At 43.7% G+C, this 20,528-nt stretch overlaps 1 protein-coding gene across 3 annotated transcripts in view; it reads left to right on the top strand.

Moving 5' to 3' along the window:
- Positions 1 to 20,528, top strand: part of gtf2ird1 (GTF2I repeat domain containing 1) — a 100,875-nt gene that overhangs the window by 72,846 nt on the left and 7,501 nt on the right. For 2 of the 3 annotated variants that reach the window (XM_083635367.1, XM_083635366.1), the window contains exons 11-19: positions 3,163 to 3,289; positions 4,037 to 4,080; positions 4,359 to 4,439; positions 5,586 to 5,717; positions 8,458 to 8,517; positions 14,559 to 14,636; positions 17,488 to 17,671; positions 17,789 to 17,850; positions 18,556 to 18,627. In XM_083635367.1, coding sequence (XP_083491493.1) covers positions 3,163 to 3,289; positions 4,037 to 4,080; positions 4,359 to 4,439; positions 5,586 to 5,717; positions 8,458 to 8,517; positions 14,559 to 14,636; positions 17,488 to 17,671; positions 17,789 to 17,850; positions 18,556 to 18,627 — 840 coding nt within the window. The remainder of the gene's footprint in view (positions 1 to 3,162; positions 3,290 to 4,036; positions 4,081 to 4,358; positions 4,440 to 5,585; positions 5,718 to 8,457; positions 8,518 to 14,558; positions 14,637 to 17,487; positions 17,672 to 17,788; positions 17,851 to 18,555; positions 18,628 to 20,528) is intronic. The other variant, XM_083635368.1, reaches the window with a different exon arrangement.

Raw genomic sequence — 20,528 nt, forward strand, 5'->3', positions numbered from 1 at the left:
AATCTGTCAGACAACTGGCAGGAAATTTGCTTGTATATTATCTGTGCCAGGGATGGAGTGGAGGATAAATCATCTTAAACTCAGTTTATCTGCTTTTTTATTTATCTATAGAATAGTAATAGAGTTTATAGAATAGAACAGTTTACCCATCTTTTCTAATCTGACCTTAATGATTTTTTTATCGTTATGACGTAAATTCACAGTATATATATTAGGGCTGTGGCGATTCACTTATCTCCCGATTCGATACTATCACGATTCTTGGGTGCCGATTCGATTTATATTGCGATTCTTAAGTATTGCGATTCTACGATTATTGCGATTTGATATTACGATTTATTGCGATTTTTGTTTATTTTTTTCTTTTCTTTTTTCAGTTTGTTTGCTTTTTTACACTAGATTAGAACATGGGAAAAGTTGAATCATACACTAGAGACTGTATATTATATATCATGAGTAGGACTGGGCGATATAGTTAAAAACAGGGGCGGACTGGGATCATAATTCAGGCCGGGCATTAGATACCAAGCAGGCCAGGCCGATATGGGCCAACGCGCGTGAAATTTGGGCCGTTTGAAGCCAGATTTGGGCCGTTTGAGGTCCAATTTTACAATGAGATGCACCCACTTTAACCCTGAAGTGTAATTATTACTTCAGACTAACTAATAAAGTAATAAAACCACTAGTAAACCAGTAGGCGGCGCCTGGCCTGCTGTTCAGTGAGTGGCCTGACTGCAAGCACCCAAAAAAAAAATTTTTTTTTTTTTTTTTTTTTTTTTTTTTTTTTTTTTGCGATTATCGATTCTGGAATAAAAGATCGATGCAAAAAATCGTGACATTAAAAATCGCGATACTTAGGTGAATCGATTTTTTCCCCCACCCCTAATATATATTTTATATTTTATTTTAAGGATCTTTTCAGCAACAAATCGTATAAATGAATGATTCTTGTTCATTAGGGCATTATTAGAGCAACTAATGACGATTTTTTATTATTGATCTGTGAATTATTTTCGCAACTCAGGAAACGCAGTCGTGAAGATCTCTAGTAGACGAGCTTAGGGTGAAAAATAATTATCATGATGATAACATTCCATTAGCTTATTTCACATCCCACCTAGTCTCTTAAAACAGACGGTTGGCTCTCGCAATTTTGAAATGCTTCCGTCTAAAGCTGCTGACAGGGTTCTGCGCAGCCTCAAATATAATCGATACGGCAATATATCGCAATATTTTATTTCCCGATACTGTATCGATACTTGGACGCCAAGTATCGCGATATTAAAAAAAAAAAATTTGCAGGCCATGCCATGCCAGGCCTCTGCATCTGGTGATTCCCACCCCTAATCGATACTGTATCGATATTTCCCATATCGATGCGTTCAGTAACACTCAGTAGTTTTGACTAAATTTGTCCACTAACTTATCAGTATAAAGTGATGTACATATTATTACACTACCTGGGTGGTACACAGTGTGTTGTATCTTTAGCTCTATTATTTAATTTTGAGTAAATTCTGTAGAATATCGCAATATATCGCAATATGTATCGCATCGCAATATATCGTGATACAATCATATCGTGACCCAAGTATCGTGATACGTATCGTATCGTGAGATCCTTGCCAATACCCAGCCCTACTCAACTTGGAGCATTGCCGCCAACTAGCGGCGACAGCGAGACTGTGCATACTCGAACGTAACTCGGCGCGTTTGTCTGCGGTACACGTCCAAAACACTAGGTGGCTTGATATGACATTATCGTGTCGTTTACCAAGAACTTGCAATCATTTCGGTGGGGGGACATTTTATTGTCCCTCTATTTCCAAACTTATTTCGGTGAGCCTGCAGAAGGCTTTGCTAGATTAGGGACAAGCACTGTTAAATGAGGAAATGGCATTTCCTCATTCCTCACAATAAGTACATCAGCGGATATGTGCGCGGCCCAAGGCAACGGCCAATCACAGCTCTCGTGCTGGTCACGTCACGTCCGCATTGACGCCGCGGAGTCACATTTTCGAAGAGCTGCACGCACCCTCCGCCGAGCTGCGCCGTTAGGACGGCCAGCTGCGGTGACCCCCTCGGCGCAGTCAGCGCCGGCGATTTCGCTTGAGCATAATTTGCGCTTAAACATCTGTATGCTGAGCTGGGAAAACTTAGTCAAAATGGAAAGGGAAACTCAGCGAAAATAATGATGATAGGGGGATGTCCTAGGTGATTGGAGAATACGTATTTCTCCAATCACCGACATCGGTACAAACTTCCTCCGGTCTGAAGCATTTTTTCTCCCCAAACTTCCTTTGTCCATGTTCTGTGGGCGTGAATAGACTCTTTTCACAGGGGCCATTTTGTGTTGAAAAGGCAGGGTAAACACAGGTGCAAGCAAAACCGTAATGAGGGTGTCCAACTTCCAATCCTCTTTCTACATTTCTTCCAATCATGGTAAATGGTAAATGGTAAATGGCCTGCATTTATATAGCGCTTTTATCCAAAGCGCTTTACAATCAGTAGATAGTCTACATTCACCCATTCATACACCGATGGCGGCAGGCTGCCATGCAGGGTGCCTACACACCATCGGGAGCAAGGCGGGTTAAGTGTCTTGCCCAAGGACACAGTGACAGCAGCTGGGAGGGAGCGGGGATCGAACCGCCAACCCTTGCGTCATTGGCCGACCCGCTCTACCTCCTGAGCTAAAGCCGCCCCATGGAAGTTGGAAATCTTCATTAGTGTTTTGCCTGTGTTTACCCTGCCTTTTCGACACAAAATGGCCCCCGTGAAAAGGGAGACAGTCTGGCTTGAGAGACTACATCCCACCCAAATCAGCCGTTTTGTGTCTAAAAGGCAGGAAGTAAAACAGGTGCAAGCAAGACATTGATTAGAGCCCCGGGACTGGAACACCTAAATGGGTCCAGTCCCGGGGCTCTAATCAATGTTTTGCTTGCACCTGTTTTACTTCCTGCCTTTTAGACACAAAATGGCTGATTTGGGTGGGATGTGAAATAGGCCTATGTATGCATGGAAATTCTTACCATATATGATGTGTGCTTGATTTGAATTGGATAACAGAAACGCCTGGCTGTCAGGTCACACCCCAGACATGTCTGTTGCTAATGGCATGCAGCGTTTGGCTTATCTCCTCTGCTTTCTTGTTTGTCAAAGCTGCCGGCAAGATTGCCAGGGAGGAGGGCAGGCATGACCTGGGCTCTATGGCTGAAGACGGCTTCCCTGACAACCTCTTCATCCTGCCCCCCACAGTGGAGCTACTCAGCAATCCTCACAGCAGCAGGTCAGAAAACAACCCTCACACACTAACCCCCTTCGCCTCAGGACGGCATGGTGGCTCAGTGGTTAGCACTGTTGTCTCACAGCAGGTCCCGGGTTCGAACCCCGTTCCGTCCCAGGTCCTTTCTGTGTGGAGTTTGCATGTTCTCCCCATCTTCATGTGGGTATCCTCCGGTTGCTCCGGTTTCCTTGCACCACCAAAAGACGTGTATGTTAGGGTTAATACTCCTGCGGCTGCCCACTGCTCCTAGTTCTAGGAAGGTTCCTAGTAGAGGATGGGTCAAATGCAGAGGATGAATTTCCCCATGGGGATAAATAAAGGATAACTTAACTTAGTCATTGACCCTGTTGAAACCAGCATGTGCAGCCAATTCCTATTGCGCTTCTAACCCGCAACACTCACAGTGCCTATCAGCTGCAGTTTAAAGATGCTGCTTGAAGGATCATTAATATGCCACTGTGAAATAAACTCTGATAAACATAATTCTCACATAATTACGTTCATTTGGCCTCATTAGGGAGTTCTTGTTCTCGATTTCCTGTGAAATCACCTGTCTTAGACTCAGGTTATGCATCACAAGTGGTAGTAACTATCGAAAAATACAAGGAAGTGATTCATGTCGCTGCCCACGACCCATTTTGTGTGACAGAATATTCTGCACTCTTGCATTCAGTAAACTTCATATGCCCCAGTATTTTTTAATTCTTATTATTTTGGCAGTTGGATTCACATTTTCATTTCATTTCACAGATCAACGAGTGCTTGTGTGAGTCCCTTGGCAGATTGTGAAGCAGGTAAGTGCAAATAAATACAATGATTTTTCAATGATTTTCTACATTATACAACTTAATGCCCCTTGTTATGACCATATTCAACCCCCTGGGCAACAGATCCAAGTTTCATAGTAATGCATCCTCTGAAATCACTAAAGACAATTTCCCAGTCTAGCCATGTGTAACAACTTCTATCACCCACTTAAACATATTAAACATAGTCATAAAAGCCACTGCTACACACTAACTGAACGTTTACACAGTGAACTATTCAACCCCCCCCCCCCCCCTTTCCCCAGGTCCCTCAGGAGATTGCCTTGCTTTGAAAAGGATTAAAACAGAGCCTCCAGATGGGGAGATCATTCAAGTTACAGTGCCAGGTAAGTGAGTGCATGCACTGCGAGCATTAGCTTTAGACATTGTTCACTTGTTAAACTAAAAGGAATCTCCAAAAGCACCATTTTTAAAAGGCAGCAGGTCTGCAGTGTCGCAAGTCCAATATCTCAGGCTTTACAAGGCAATTGACTATGGTTTCATTAGCAAGACGGTTTTGTATGGCGAAATAGCCCGAAACGGCCATTACACCTCCACATTTGGTTCATGGATTCAACTCACATCCATCCTACTTTGTCCCAACTATAACTCCGGTTCTTTTCAATACTAAACTGATTAAATTGATCCCTTCGGTTCACCCAAAAATGAAAATATAGTTATCTACTCACCCCGATGTGAGTTTAGTTTGTTAGTCCATAAATTGTACTGTACTCCAACAGTGCCTTGAGTTGAAGGTATTGATTTTCAGATTATAAACAAAATAAGAGATATTGTTGGCCTTGCCACAGTACCTGTGTTAACATTACATCATGTTTACAGCCTGGACTCTCACCACTTGACGCTTAGGGGTCATGTCCACAGGAAGCGGTTAATTCAGGTCGGAGCGCTTTGGAAATCATGTCCAGAGCGCTTCCAATGCGCACAGACACACAGCGCATGTATATATATATATATATATATATATATATATATATATATATATATATATATATATATATATATATATAATATAAATAATATAATAATATATATATATATATATATATATATATATATATATATATATATATATATAATATATATATAATATGTATATATTATGCTTCCAATGCGCACAGACACACAGCGCATGCGGAGTGCTTATTTGCTGCTGTCGAAAAAAGTGACATTGAGGAGCAGCGCTCTTCTCTAAAGGCGGAACTTTTTTCTCCTCGAGGCGCCCAGTGCTGGGAAGAGGAGCGCTCCTAGCACATCCTTACCATCCATAATGAATTGCAGAAGGGTGCTACCAGCTTCCTGTGGACACGGCCCCTAAAGGTTACTTTTAAGGTTACTCTGGGGCAGCAGGATAACGTTCATTACTACATCAATGTTTAAACTCCCCCTGCAACCGGCTTTTTCCTGTTGCTCTCATTTTGTATGCAATACAATACCGAAAAAAGAAGAAATAAAAAGTGTGTTTGTTTCTACAGAAGCCAGTGTGAGCGGGGAGGAGCCCAGCAGCGAGTCTGTGGCCGAGGCGGTCGTGGCGTTGGTGGCGGCGTGTCCAGCAGCCACGGCCGAGCCCTCCGCTCCCCAACACCCTGCGCAGGAGAACCACGCAGGTAACCTCAGCCCCACCCCGCCCCCGACTCACCCCGCCCACTTCACCCACCTCCTCCTCCTCACTGCAGCTCCCGGAGCGCCGGCCACCGCCTCACGCCCACCCCAGCTCGGCCCAGCGCCCACCACAGCTGCTGGCTCACGCTCTGCCCGTTTTTAGCGAGCTAAATACGCCGCCACACGTATGAAACCACTTTTTCTTAGATACTCCCTCTTCCACTACCACTTCCTCTCCTCCAATCCCCTTCCAAGCCACTTAGTATCCAACTCCAAGTAAACCCCCACCCCCCCACCTTCCGACTTAGCTCTTCTCTCCTCCCAGTCTGACACCACAAACAGTGGCTCTCATCTGGAAAAGTCACAGCAGCCGGGTTAAAACCATCCTCATCACAGGATCCTCACTTTCTGTTTCACTGGAAGTATCAGTCTGGACTTCCAGCCGCCCACATCGATTTCCTGAACTTACAATGTAACCGGGCCAATGAGGGATTGCATCGTAGTTGATGACGTGACTGTCTGGGCCAGTCAGGGTAAAACAGTAATGGCGTCTCCCAAAGCCACGAGCAATAACGTTAACGTTAGTAGAGTAAACAGCCGTAAGTGCAATTATTGCAGAATTAGACTCGATAACAACAACTAAACAAGAACAAGAGTATGCACCAGTGGAGTTTCTCAACTAAGAGACATTTTAGCCATTCTTCTGAGTAGATTTGGATTAGATTTGACTAAGTTGATTGACTGAAGTCTGTCAAGGTAAGTACTCCCACCCACTGAAATTGCTGTGGACGGCTGGAAGTCCAGACTGATACGTAGAGCGAAAGAGTATGTGAGATCCCGTTATCTGGATGGTTTTAACCAGGCTAAAGGCACAGTCTATCAGTTATGCCACCTATTCATTCTATCTGCTGATTGTGCCTTTTCACATTTTGGAGACTGATTCATTGTGCACATTTCCAGATTTTGAGTTTCATTATCCTGACTAGTCCTGCAGCCCAGACCTGCTTAGAATTAGCTACTGCTCCTCCAAAATCCCCCGGAGACCCCAACTAGCTCCCATCTAACACAGTACACACCATAGACTGACGACAGCTCTGTCCATTACAACACAGGCAACTAGAGTAAGCTTGCTAAGAACATTTGAGTAGACCAAATTGTCTTTCTAAACTTCAGTGGGCCTCATTTTTCGAGTTCAGTGATCGGTAGGGGAAATTTCTTTGCTGGAGTTGACTGCTTTAAAGCCTTAGTCATACACAAATCATTATTATTTTTTACATTACATTATACATACATTATATTTTTCCAAAACAAATGCATTGTGGATAGTTCAATCTTTCACAGAAGAATTTAATGGTTGTACTTGCCTGTCTCTCACTTTTGCAAAAGGCGCTTTGAAAAAAATATTTGGCCTTAAAGTCGAGCTGAACCCAAGAATGACTTTTATTTTCTTTTAGTTCAAATACCTGGGTATGCAGTGCACCTATTTAATAATGTGTGCAAAACAAATCACAACAATCTAATTTCTTTAGTTTTTAACACTTTTTCACATCAAAAGTTCGTTTTTCAGTTTTTCAGTTCGACTTTAAAGCAGTCCTTCTCTGTGAATAAGATTCATGGCAAAATAAAGAATCTGTGCATGCAAGTTCTAAGTGTAAAACAAGCGGTTGAAAGTAATTGTAAAAAAAATGAAAAAAGAATGGATGTAGTGGAGGAGACTTAGACCTCCGGTGCCAGCCGTTAAATGTGGCCAGTTTGGTTGTGTTTTAATGCAGTGCCCTCTTCCTGTTTGATTTTCATCTATTATTTCAAGAACAAAGACTCTACTCAAGTGCTCTTAGGCTTTACTTTTTGCTTTATTTGATTGATTTGTTTGTGCTTTGTTTAAGTTTTCTTTTCTTTCACAAATGATCACTAAAGGAAAAAAAACAAGGTAAGTGCAGTAAATGTGACGTTCAGTATTAGTCACTGTTCTGAAGTATCGGCCTCACTTGACTTTCGGCACACGTACGTCATGATGTAAAATGGCGGACTATGCTCCCTCATGCAGGTTACTCCCATGCCAAGTGTGTTGTTATGTTTAGCCGTTCTCTCGCTTGCACGGTGGCCATGTTGTCTGTTCGTGAGCCAGGGGTTCTTCCTCACAAGCCGGGCATCCACACTGCTTCTATTCTGTTAGCTGGAGCGTTAAAGAGTCTATATATCATCTTTATTGAGCTGATTACCTTCCTGCTGTAAGCTGCTGCTAAGATAGATTATAAATGGTCTTGGAGAGTAGCTGTGTCATTGTAGATGTGTGTGCATACCCAGGATCTGACATTCAAGCAGACATGTTTCCAAAATCTATTATTCACAAATGGGTTTTGGGAAGATTGAACATTTAATGTGGAAATACTAGCTATTTTGCAGTCATTAGATTGATATTCATTCAGTTCCATTTCTCTGCCTAGCCTATTGCTAAGCACAAATTAAAATGCACTCTGCATTTTATATTATATGCACTGAAACCGTTTCTCTCAAGCTCAGTATAAACCATGAAGACAGTCTCCCTTGTCTTTGTCTTTGTCTTGTCCAGTCTATTTGATGAAATTAAGTTTTGGTTATGCTATATCTGATGTTATGCTATATCTGATGCCATCTGATGAAGTCACTTTATTTCCTTTTTACTTGAATGACACATCACATACTTTTGGGAAGTTTTGGAAAGCAGTTTTGTGTTTGATACAGTGTTTTCCTGGCATCTTGCAGTTGAAACTCTGTCACCCAGTGCAGCCACCCAGTCCCAGAGCATCAGAAGATCGTCTGAAGGTACAGTACAACATATACATGCATGCAGTGCTACAAGCTAATACAGTACAATATATACCATGCAGTGCTACAAGCTAATACAGTACAATATATACCATGCAGTGCTACAAGCTAATACAGTACAACATATACATTCAAGATTCAAGATTCAAGATTTTATTGTCACTCCATGGTACAAGTATCACGTGTGAAATTCTTGTGCTGTGGACTCCGTTTACGACATAGTACAAATAGGCAACAAGCAATGAGCAATAGGCAATAAGAAATAGGCATCAATAAGCAATACTAAGCAGCAATAGGCAATGAGGCAGAATAGCGATAAGACAAGTCAGTGGCATATTCATTGCACATAGGTGCACATGTTATGTGCATACGTTAGACATGTTCGGACATTTTAATTCGACGTATTTGACATACAGTGCAAATAGCATGTACCTTATTAAACATACAATTAAACATTAGGCATTGTGCATACGTTAGACGTGTTCAGACATTTTAAATTCGACGTAATTGACATACAGGTGCAAATAGCATGTACCTTGTTAGACATACAATTAAACATTAGGCATACATAATGGTAGCAGCTGCAGTACGGTACGGTACGACTACTACACTATTTGTGTATGTTAAGGAGTCTCGTGGCCTGCGGGAAGAAACTGTTCCTCAAGCGATTTGTGCGTGCTTTTGGAACCCTGTATCTCCTCCCTGAGGGTAGCAGGGAGAACAGGCTGTTGTGGGGATGGTTTGTGTCTTTGATGATCTTCAGGGACCTCCTGAGGCACCGCTGGTTATACATGCAGTGCTACAAGCTAATACAGTACAATATATACCATGCAGTGCTACAGTACAACATATACCATGCAGTGCTACAAGCTAATACAGTACAATATATACCATGCAGTGCTACAAGCTAATACAGTACAACATATACCATGCAGTGCTACAAGCTAATACAGTACAACATATACCATGCAGTGCTACAAGCTAATACAGTACAACATATACCATGCAGTGCTACAAGCTAATACAGTACAACATATACCATGCAATGCTACAAGCTAATACAGTACAATATATACCATGCAGTGCTACAAGCTAATACAGTACAACATATACCATGCAGTGCTACAAGCTAATACAGTACAACATATACAATGCAGTGCTACAAGCTAATACAGTACAACATATACCATGCAGGCTACAGTACAACATATACCATGCAGTGCTACAGTACAACATATACCATGCAGTGCTACAGTACAACATATACCATGCAGTGCTACAAGCTAATACAGTACAACATATACCATGCAGTGCTACAGTACAACATATACCATGCAGTGCTACAAGCTCATTTAGTTGAAGTTGTAGTTTAGTTTATGTTTTGCTTAACCCAATGCATTTTGAATGCTTGCTGCTTTATCCGTCTTTGCAGTATATTACCTTCGTACTTTTCACCTAGACTGGCCCAATACAACTGACCTACAAACACTCCACCCACGACCCTAGAGACATATAGCCTACTTTTTATAGAATCTTTAAAGTCCCCATGAAATTAACTCCCATTACTTTTACTTCCTGGAAAACAGAGGTAGAAATACAGTATGGGAGGTACGGTGGTGCAGTGGTAAGCACTAGCGCCTCACAGCTCGAAGGTCGTGGGTTCGATTCCCACCTGGGACGATGTGAACGCTGAAGGAATGCGTGCCCGTCCGCATATCCTCGAGTGCCCACCGCCCGGGTGGGGTCGTCAAAAGGGCCTTTCTGTGTGGAGTTTGCATGTTCTCCCCGTGCCTCCCGGGGGTTTCCTTCATATAGGAACCCCCTTCACAAAAACATGCAATATCCTGGTTGCTAATGTGGTTCCTCCTCTGGTCGTTAAGGGCGCCTGGTCAGAGGGAGGGGAACTGGTTGGAATAGCGTGAACCTCCCACGTGCTATGTCCTATGGGTGAAGCTTCCTCTGTCAGGTGAAAAGAAGCGGCTGGCTGACTGCCCATGTCTCGGAGGAAGCATGGAGCCAGTCTCGGCTCTCCCCAGATCGGCAGAGGATGGAGTAGCAACCAGGATTGAGAAATCAAGTGAGCACTAATGGGGGATAAAATGGGATAAAAAAATCGGGAAAAAAACATTTAAATAAAAAAGAAATACAGTATGCATTTCTAACCTACTAGGCATCGATTCCTAGGCTCGGCCGCTGTGCGGCCTCGCCCGTTATGCAGCCTGCTGAGCTGGCCCTGCAGTTCGCATTCGCAGCTAGCTCGCATTCGCAGCTCGGCCACTGCGCGGCCTTGCCCACAAGCTCAGCTGCTGTGTGGCCTTGCCTGCCCTATTGGCGTGCAAAATGTCTCCCTCTCTCTTCTCTCCCTCAGTCTCTCTCCCCCTCTCTCTCTCCCTCAGTCTCCCCCCTCTCCTCTCTCTCCCTCGCCCTCAGTCTCTCTCCCCCTCTCCCTCAGTCTCTCTCGTGAGCCTCCTCAGTCTCTCTCGTGAGCCTCAGACTGATGACATCAGTGTGTGTGTCTGTCTCACTGACCTAAATAATATGATCTTGGTCTCCCGTTTGGAGTTGAAACGTTGGCCGTCACCATCTTGATTTTTCGTCAGCAGATTGGGAGGAAATGGGTTGAGTCCTTTGGCACCTCACGTGAGATGGGAGTTTCCCAGAGCCGCAGCTCCACCTGCTATTGGTCCGTGATCGGCAAGCTGCGCAATCACTGGACAGGCGATCTGTCAATCACCCCCTTTTCTATCATCTATTTTACTCCAAACGGACGAGTTATATAAAAAATGACCCCTCTACAGTATGAATGAATGAATGGTTTATTTTCGGTCATAGGTTATAATGAACCACAAACAAAATGTAACAATTTGTGTGAATATACAGCAAGAGAACATCATACATGTATGTACATATCAAACCATTTCACACAAATACAATTTATACAATCAATGACCGAAAAAAGCCCTCTACAGTTGTTATGAAAAGGTGAAATCAGCTATATAGACCAAAACCGTGTTTTGCCCCTCACTGGAAAGATGTTTAATCCTGTTCCAAAGATGAGCATTTTAACATGGGGGGAATGCCTACTGCCCCCGACGCCTAGTGGCCATTCGAGGAACTACAGCTTTTCAATTCACTTCCACATCATCAGAGGGAAGGGGGTGGGCTTGCCCACTGGTCTGTCTCTTGTGTTTGTGTGTGTGTGTGTGTGTGTGTGTGTGTGTGTGTGTGTGTGTGTGTGTGTGTGTGTGTGTGTGTGTGTGTGTGTGTTTGTTTGTGTGTGCATGTGTGTGTGTGTGTGTGTGTGTGTGTGTGTGTGTGTGTGTGTGTGCGTGTGCCTGTCTGTCTCTTGTGCATGTGTGTGTGTGTGTGTGTGTGTGTGTGTGTGCGCGCACACACACGTGTGTGTGTGTGTGTGTGTGTGTCTCGTGTATGTGTGCATCACTGATTATGTCACGATGCCTCTGACTTCACTGATGATCTGACAATTTATGACATCACTGATGACATCATCACTGGGACTTTGTGTGTGTGTGTGAGTAATTTATGACATCACTGATGATGTCATCAGTGGGACAGACAGAATCAAACAGAGCCCCATTAGCAGCGTTGTAACGTTACCGGAATGGACAGACTGATCAGCGTGTTGTGCAACACCTGGCCATATTCAGTTAATGGGAAACAGCTTTGAGTTGCGTGTGCGATGGTTATGGTTATGTAACTTTAGCACACATGGCATGGTTAATTAATTGTCAGAAAGGACAGCTAGACAGCTTTTGCTATTTATTCTAGTTAAATCTTATCTGTCTAACATTACCGGAGTTGGAGTGTATCTCTGTGGACATCCAGTCTCACTGACGACTAGTCTCAACTCATAAGGTGCGTACTACTACTACGTAGTTAGTTAACAGTTGATGGTGGCTGCATGCTGAAACGTGTCCATTGTTTGCACTGATAGCTGAGCAATTTAATTGTTAATTCCATCACTCTGATGGTTGCTCTCCCTTCAGTCTAGATAGCCTGCAACTTGCTTCCGCGGCAGGTTACTTCATTCCGGATCGCTTTTCTTGTTATGAAATTGAATCTCTTCTATGAAATTATTAACACCAGCGATTGTTGACCAACGTGAATCTCGTCGACCAAGAGCACGTCGACCGACCAATCGATCAGGAGGGGGCACCCCTACTGACATCATCACTGAACTATAGCCTTGTGTGTGAGTGAATTTATGACATCACTGATGATGTCACAATGCCTATATATGACATCAGTGACATCATCACTGAACTATAGCCTTGTGTGTGTGAGTAATTTACTGATGTAATTTATGACATCACTGATGATGTCATCAGTGGGACAGACAGAAAAACAGACAGACAGAGCCCAGACAGACATACAGAGCCCTCCCATTTATATACTGATGATGATGATGATATACTAGGCATCTCGCGCGCTATGAGCGCTTGATTCCTAGGCTCGCCCGCCCTGCAGCTCACATGCAACGCTGTGTGGCCGAGCCCACAGTTCGACGGTTACATGGCCTCACCTGCCCTATTGGCGCATGCGCAATGTCTCTCTCCCTCTCCCTCAGTCTCTCTCCCTCGGTCTCTCTCTCCCTCTCCCTCAGTCGCTCTCGTCTCCCTCTTTCTCTCCCTCAGTCTCTCCCTCAGTCTCTCTCCCTCTCTCCCTCTCCCTCAGTCGCTCTCGTGTGTGTGTGTGTAACTGATGACATCATCAATGATGTCACAATGCCTATGTATGACATCATCACTGAACTGTAGCCTTGTGTGTGAGTGAATTATTTATGACATCACTGATGATGTCATCAGTGGGACAGAGAGACAGAGTCCGAGCTCCCTTTTATACTGATGATGATAGATAGATAAAACCATCAGCTTTTTAAATCCGCACCCTTCAAATAAAATGGCCTTGACTTTCTCTCCCTGACTCATATTCCATGTTGAGACTTTTGAATGATCAATCAGTGCATTATGTGCCCCCCCCAAACATCCTGCTTCAACTGTTTCAACATGGACAACATCAAGGGAGTAAAGATGACATTTCATGGGGTCGTTAAATGAATTTGGTATTGTACATAATTATCATATATATGGGGTGATACATTTGACTTCTAAACACACATCTGAAAAAGTATCACTTCTACCATCAGTTGATGACAAGGACATTAGAAATCCCGGCTTTCCCTTCACATCGTTAATGTGTAATTATGGTATTTGCGACACTTGGTATTGATATTTTACCGGCAATTAAAGGCAGCACAATGGCTACAGTTGGGAACGTTGATAAAAAACTCTCGTTTCGTAACGGGACAAGCCCCGTCGTTTATTGTCACACGAACACCACAACACATGCATGCGGCCACAACACACTCATGCTGACCGTCAGGTGGCCGGTGAAAAGTGTCCTCTGCATTTAACCCATCCAGGCATGTCCTTTCCTCCGGGGGGCAGGCCAGGAGCAGTGGTCGCTTTCTCGTACAGCGCCCGGGGACCAACTTCGGGTGTTGTCGTCACTGGTCAGATGACGATGACGATCTGATCTTCTGCATGTTTTTAGTGGGGGGGGTTATATACGGAGGAACCCCCTGGGGGAGCACGGGGAGAACATGCAAACTCCACACAGAGAGAAAGGCCCTTACGACGAGATACCCCACCTGGGCAGTAGGCACTGAAGATATGGGGGGGGAACACAACCACAGCGCCCACAGTGTCCCAGGCGAGAATCGAACTCAGGACCTTCTGACTGTGAGGCGACAGCTCTACCACTGAGCCACCGTGCCAGTGCCAGCCACATGTTAGCAGAGTTGAAGGCTGTTGCATTGTTAGTTCTAGTGCTAACCAATACATTAAATAATTTGTGGCATTTGGTCTCATCTACTTCAAGGGAACTTTTTTGTTTTGGCTTTGTTTTTTGAACCCCGCTTTTGCATCTTTCCTCTGCTACTTTTTTGTTTATTTGTTTGTAGCCTCAGTGGTGATTTAACATGCAACGCAATCACAGTGATCTCACTGTTTCTACAGGGAGTCTGGTGGAAGATATCGGTGAAATGATTCTCCAGCTTCGGAGACAAGTGGAAAGCCTATTCAGCATTAAGTATGGTAAGCTACCTACAGCTTACATCTCTCATATGGGGGGAGGACATTATGTGAGGCCCATCAATTTTGCAATGTGGCTTTTATCACCACCACCCTTGCACACCCCCAACATGTACATCAAATTGTGTCCATGTACAGTAAAAAAGTGACGTTTTAATAGTCTGTTTTAATGTTGCCTGTGTCCAAGAAGAACTTAATACACACATTTTCTGTCCACCTAAAACTTCCCACCTGCAACGGAAATATCATAAGGACTGATGAAACACACATCTGATGAAGGCAAGACAAAAAACGGTGGTGCAAGCTACCTTGTAAATATTAAGATGAGTTATATTATAGTCTGAGAGCAGTTGTGTTTTCACAGTTAGGGAGTGGTGGGTGTGTTGATGCCACTCTAAAACTGTTGCAAACATTTGAATAACTAGGGATCTCGCGCACTACGCATGCTCGATTCCTAGCCTCGCCCACTACGCGGCCTCGCCCGTCCTGCAGCTCGCCAAGCTGGCCCTGCAGCTCGCATTCGCAGCTCGGCTGCGGTGTGGCCAATGAGACCAGATTATGTCACAGTGGGATTTATGACATCACTGATGATGTCACAGTGGGACATCACAGTGGGACAATCACAGTAGCCACTTTCACACCGGCCTTGAAAGCCGTAAAATGCACCAGTGGACCTAGTCACAACGCCGGGTTACCCTGCAACCCGCCTCCACCTGAAAGCATAGGAGCGGCAAGCCGGAACGGTGCGAATGGTCAGCTCATTCATTAAAAAAAATACAGGGGACTCATGCTGCATAAGTGAAATAAAAAAAAGGCGGCCAGGAGGAATGCTCTGTGCCTAGTAAGTAGGTTAGGCTTTATGCTCAAACGATGTGGACATTAGTAGGTAAAATTCACGGATATAATAATAAGCTTCAGAGGACTATAGCTGTCTGTGGCGAGTTGGTCTGAGGATATTCCCTCTGGAAACCAGCTCCAGAACTGCAATCTGTCTAGCTAGCCAGTTGTGCATTCCCTTACAAAAACTACTAACGTTATAGTAGTCATGTGCATTTATAGCCTATAGCCTACTATTCCCCCGACGAACGTTATGCAGACTGCAGCTGTTGGATATGCGGGCGGCGTCTTTCAGAACAGACGCTAATTAGGCTACTTCATGGGAATAATTTGCTTTACAAAAAAATGGAACCAAAAGATAAGAATTAGCCTTGTAGGCTACATCAGTGATCCTGACTACTTTCTCCATGAGAGCCACACTAGCCGGTCAAAGTCAAGAGGAGAGCCACTTTTACCACAAAACCACACAGTAAGCGTTTGATTTAGTTTTTAGTTTATTCAATGATAAAACCAATGATAAAAAATTTAGAACGAATGATAAAAATGTTAGAAACAATTATAAAAATCATAAAAACATTCAGACCGACTTTATATATATATATATATAAACGATATAAAAAATGATAAAAGTGATGAAAACATTCACACCGACTTGATTAAAATATATATAATGAAAACATTCTCATGTTCAGTCTGTCTCTCTCTGAGATGCAGCTCCAAACCTCCAGACAGCTGCTTTGCTTATCGTTAAAACTCCGACGCTGGGACGCTGGTGACTTGATTGTTGCAGCTTGCGCATTTCTCGTTAACGACGAGGAAATGCCAGCTGCAACAATACGCCCCGTCATTCACACCTGAAGCGCTCTGTTTCTGCGTCCCTCCCTGCCACTGACCCAATCCCTCCACGAGGCATTGGCTTGTTTGCAGTGTTGCCAGATACCGGTAGGCTATATGGTGAGTTTCAACCCCCATTTGGTGCTCCACATATATATTCAGTCTCATATTCCAGACTGAAATGCTATTAAACAGAAGTGTATTGGCCAGAATGACACGAACATTTGGACACTTATTCAGCGGGTATCTTGCATGTTGCGTTCAGGTGCACGGTAAAAAAAAACAAAAAAACTGTATATGTATATATATATATGTATATATATATATATATATATATATATTGCAATTCCATGTGTGGCCCGCGGGCCGCAAGTTGAGTATCACTGATCTAGGGGCTACATGATGGTGCATCTGTGATCCATAAAGTCGATCAGATGAATATTGAAAGCCCTGTTACCATGCTGCATGTGGACAACACTTTCGTGTTTTATCAGTTTGATCCTTAATGACCACAGCTGCACGTCGTTGGCTGGCGTACATCGGCGATGTTTGGTTGTTGAATGAATTCATTCATCATACAGTAGCCTATAGGCTACACTAACCTATGAAAATATTCATTTGGGCTAGGAGGAGCTGGGTGGAAATGCCTCCGCTCGCCTTTCAATCCGGGAGTGGTGGCTGTCACCTGAAAGCACACCCCAAGACGTGAATGTGGCGGTGCTGCTTGGCTGTGTGTGAAAGCAATTTCTGTGGCGAGGCTTCCGGCTTTGCGGGCCTTCTGAACTGCAATTTTGCGCGATCTGTGTGTGAAAACGGCTAGTGGGACAGAGAAACAGACAGGGCCCTAGCACATATTTATATACTGATGATGATGATGATGATGATGATGATAATCTGCATCATCCACTCCTATCTGCTACCGGAGGGTGATAAATGAATAGGATTTATGATAGGGCTCTGGATATGCAAATAATCCAGTTTAATGCCAAAGATCTCGCTGATGCTTTGAATGTCAATTCACAGCAGTGTCCCTCCTCTCCCGAACAGCCCCCCCCCCCCCCACCAACTGGTATTTTCAACTCTCGAGCCACGAAAGCAAATGACAAAGCATTATTATTATTCCAGTATTTAGCATGGTTACACATTGCCCTCTGTTCTCCTGTCTCACACCCCTTGTCCCCAGCTGAAGCTTTGGGCTTACCTGAACCAGCCAAGGTCCCCTACTCCAAGTTCCAGATGTACCCAGAGGACCTGTACGTCAGCGGGCTGCCGGAGGGAATTGCCCTCCGAAGGCCCAACTGCTTTGGAGCCGCCAAACTGCGCAAGATCCTGGCTGTCGGTGCTCACATCCAGTTCATCATCAAAAGGTGAGACTTAAATTCTATGCTCCGTTAACCAGGAGAGTCCACTCACAAAGACATGACACTTTTCTATAGAGATTCAGGCAATGTGCTGCAACATGTGTTGTCTCTGTTTGTCTCCAGGCCCGATCTGTTAACTGAGCAAGTCAAACAAGAGATGTCTTCTATCCCTGCCTGTGATTCAGGTACCTCCATCCAGTGGATTTTTGGCATGAATCCATAATGATACATATTGATCATTGAAAATGTATAGTGGACACCTGGGTTACAAACAATCTAAACTAGGGATGGGACGATACATGAAAATTCAATATACCACAATACAAAAATGTGGCAATACGTATTCTGGGGCAGAAAAATGAATTGCGATGTTAGTTACATTTTATTCTCCTGTAGAAGTAATCACAAATGAGATGCTGGACCATGAGAATTTCACAGGCTCTCCATCCAAATTAGATTATTTGCAATTTGTAATGACAGTTTTAAATTGTTGTTTACAGTCAAGCGAGCCAAAATAATGCATTTTCTCGCAATGGTTAGAAAAAAAATTGGCTCAGAAATAAGCAATTTTTTTTGCCATTCAACTTGTATGTATTATATCATATCAGGGTTGTATTGAATTGTGAACCCAATATCGCATACTGAAGTGTACTGTATATGGGCACTTTTCAATGCTATTCGCACTTTGACCCCCCACTCTTGATATTACAAGGTGAAATCCAGTCCATGTGCTATTTTTAATACAGCTATTCTAATAAAAACAAAGTCCTTGCTGTCTTTTCCTACAGATGTCTGTGCCTTTTTGTTGTGACAAAGCTTCCTTTATACAGCAGTAAATCTTATGAAACAACAAACATCAAAGTTTTCAACCTATGAACGTTTTCCCAAAGATCTGGACGCCAAGGACGCAGTGGCACTAACAGAGGATCCTGCAGCTGTATCCAAGAGGCCTGGATTCTCAGGTACCACATTCACCCACAGTGAAGCCCCCCTCCAGTCAGGTTTTACTACATGCATGAACATTGATGTTGTTCTAAAACGTTCATGTGCGCGTGCTGTAACAAAGCACGTCATCATCAGAGCTCTGCTGTAACAAAGCATGTCATCATCTGAGCTCTGCTGTAACAAAGCACGTCATCATCTGAGTTCTGCTGTAACAAAGCACGTCATCATCACAGCTCTGCTGTAACAAAGCACGTCATCATCTGAGCCCTGCTGTAACAAAGCACGTCATCATCTGAGCTCTGCTGTAACAAAGCACGTCATCATCACAGCTCTGCTGTAACAAAGCACGTCATCATCTGAGCTCTGCTGTAACAAAGCACGTCATCATCTGAGCCCTGCTGTAACAAAGCACGTCATCATCTGAGCCCTGCTGTAACAAAGCACGTCATCATCTGAGCTCTGCTGTAACAAAGCACGTCATCATCACAGCTCTGCTGTAACAAAGCACGTCATCATCTGAGCTCTGCTGTAACAAAGCACGTCATCATCACAGCTCTGCTGTAACAAAGCACGTCATCATCTGAGCTCTGCTGTAACAAAGCACGTCATCATCACAGCTCTGCTGTAACAAAGCACGTCATCATCTGAGCCCTGCTGTAACAAAGCACGTCATCATCTGAGCTCTGCTGTAACAAAGCACGTCATCATCACAGCTCTGCTGTAACAAAGCACGTCATCATCTGAGCTCTGCTGTAACAAAGCACGTCATCATCTGAGCTCTGCTGTAACAAAGCATGTCATCATCTGAGCTCTGCTGTAACAAAGCACGTCATCATCAGAGCTCTGCTGTAACAAAGCATGTCATCATCTGAGCTCTGCTGTAACAAAGCACGTCATCATCAGAGTTCTGCTGTAACAAAGCACGTCATCATCAGAGCTCTGCTGTAACAAAGCACGTCATCATCAGAGTTCTGCTGTAACAAAGCACGCCATCATCAGAGCTCTGCTGTAACAAAGCACGTCATCATCTGAGCTCTGCTGTAAAAAAGCACATCATCATCTGAGCTCTGCTGTAACAAAGCACGTCATCATCACAGCTCTGCTGTAACAAAGCACGTCATCATCTGAGCTCTGCTGTAACAAAGCACGTCATCATCACAGCTCTGCTGTAACAAAGCACGTCATCATCAGAGCTCTGTTGTAACAAAGCACGTCATCATCACAGCTCTGGGTCATCATTTGCACCAAAGATCATCTGTTGGTAAGAACCGAAGGCTTATACCTTGTTCCACTGCAACATCATGGCTGGAGCACTGTTGTCCAAAAAGGATAAGAGCCTCGCTCCTACCTTCAATATGATCTTTGGATCTTTGTCTCCCTTCCAGATGATAGACCGGAAATAGTATGGTTGCCACTATCTCCGCAAAATGTTCGTCCAAAAGGTGCAATATTATTGAAAATATCAACAACCAGCCAACAGATATCAAAGCTGGTGGGCTTATATGGAAAAGATTTGGAAAGAACGTAACTCAAACTGGTTAAAAGTGACTGTCGCGCCGTTTTGAGCCAGAACGAATGGCCAGAACACTTAGCAGAAACGTAGCAGTCAAGCTAACGGCAGATTGGATTCACTCACTGTAATATTAAATAGTGTATTTGTCTATGACACATCACTCGTTAGACAACATAATGTCTGACGTCAGCACCCGTTTCTAGAATGAGCTGTATTTTTAGACTTTGAGCCCAAAATAAGGTTATTTGTCAATACAGTGGCAGACATTTTGGCTAATGAGCAGAGCAGGAAAAAACACAGCTACACATGAAATATCTTAAGAATAACAACACTGACTGGAGGGGGGCTTTAACACTCCTTCAGATTTGATACAGTTGAAGATAAATCAAACAAATCAAACATTGC

The sequence above is a fragment of the Poromitra crassiceps genome (assembly GCF_964638095.1).
Source record: "Poromitra crassiceps genome assembly, chromosome: 1".
Taxonomy (NCBI): Eukaryota; Metazoa; Chordata; class Actinopteri; order Beryciformes; family Melamphaidae; genus Poromitra; species Poromitra crassiceps.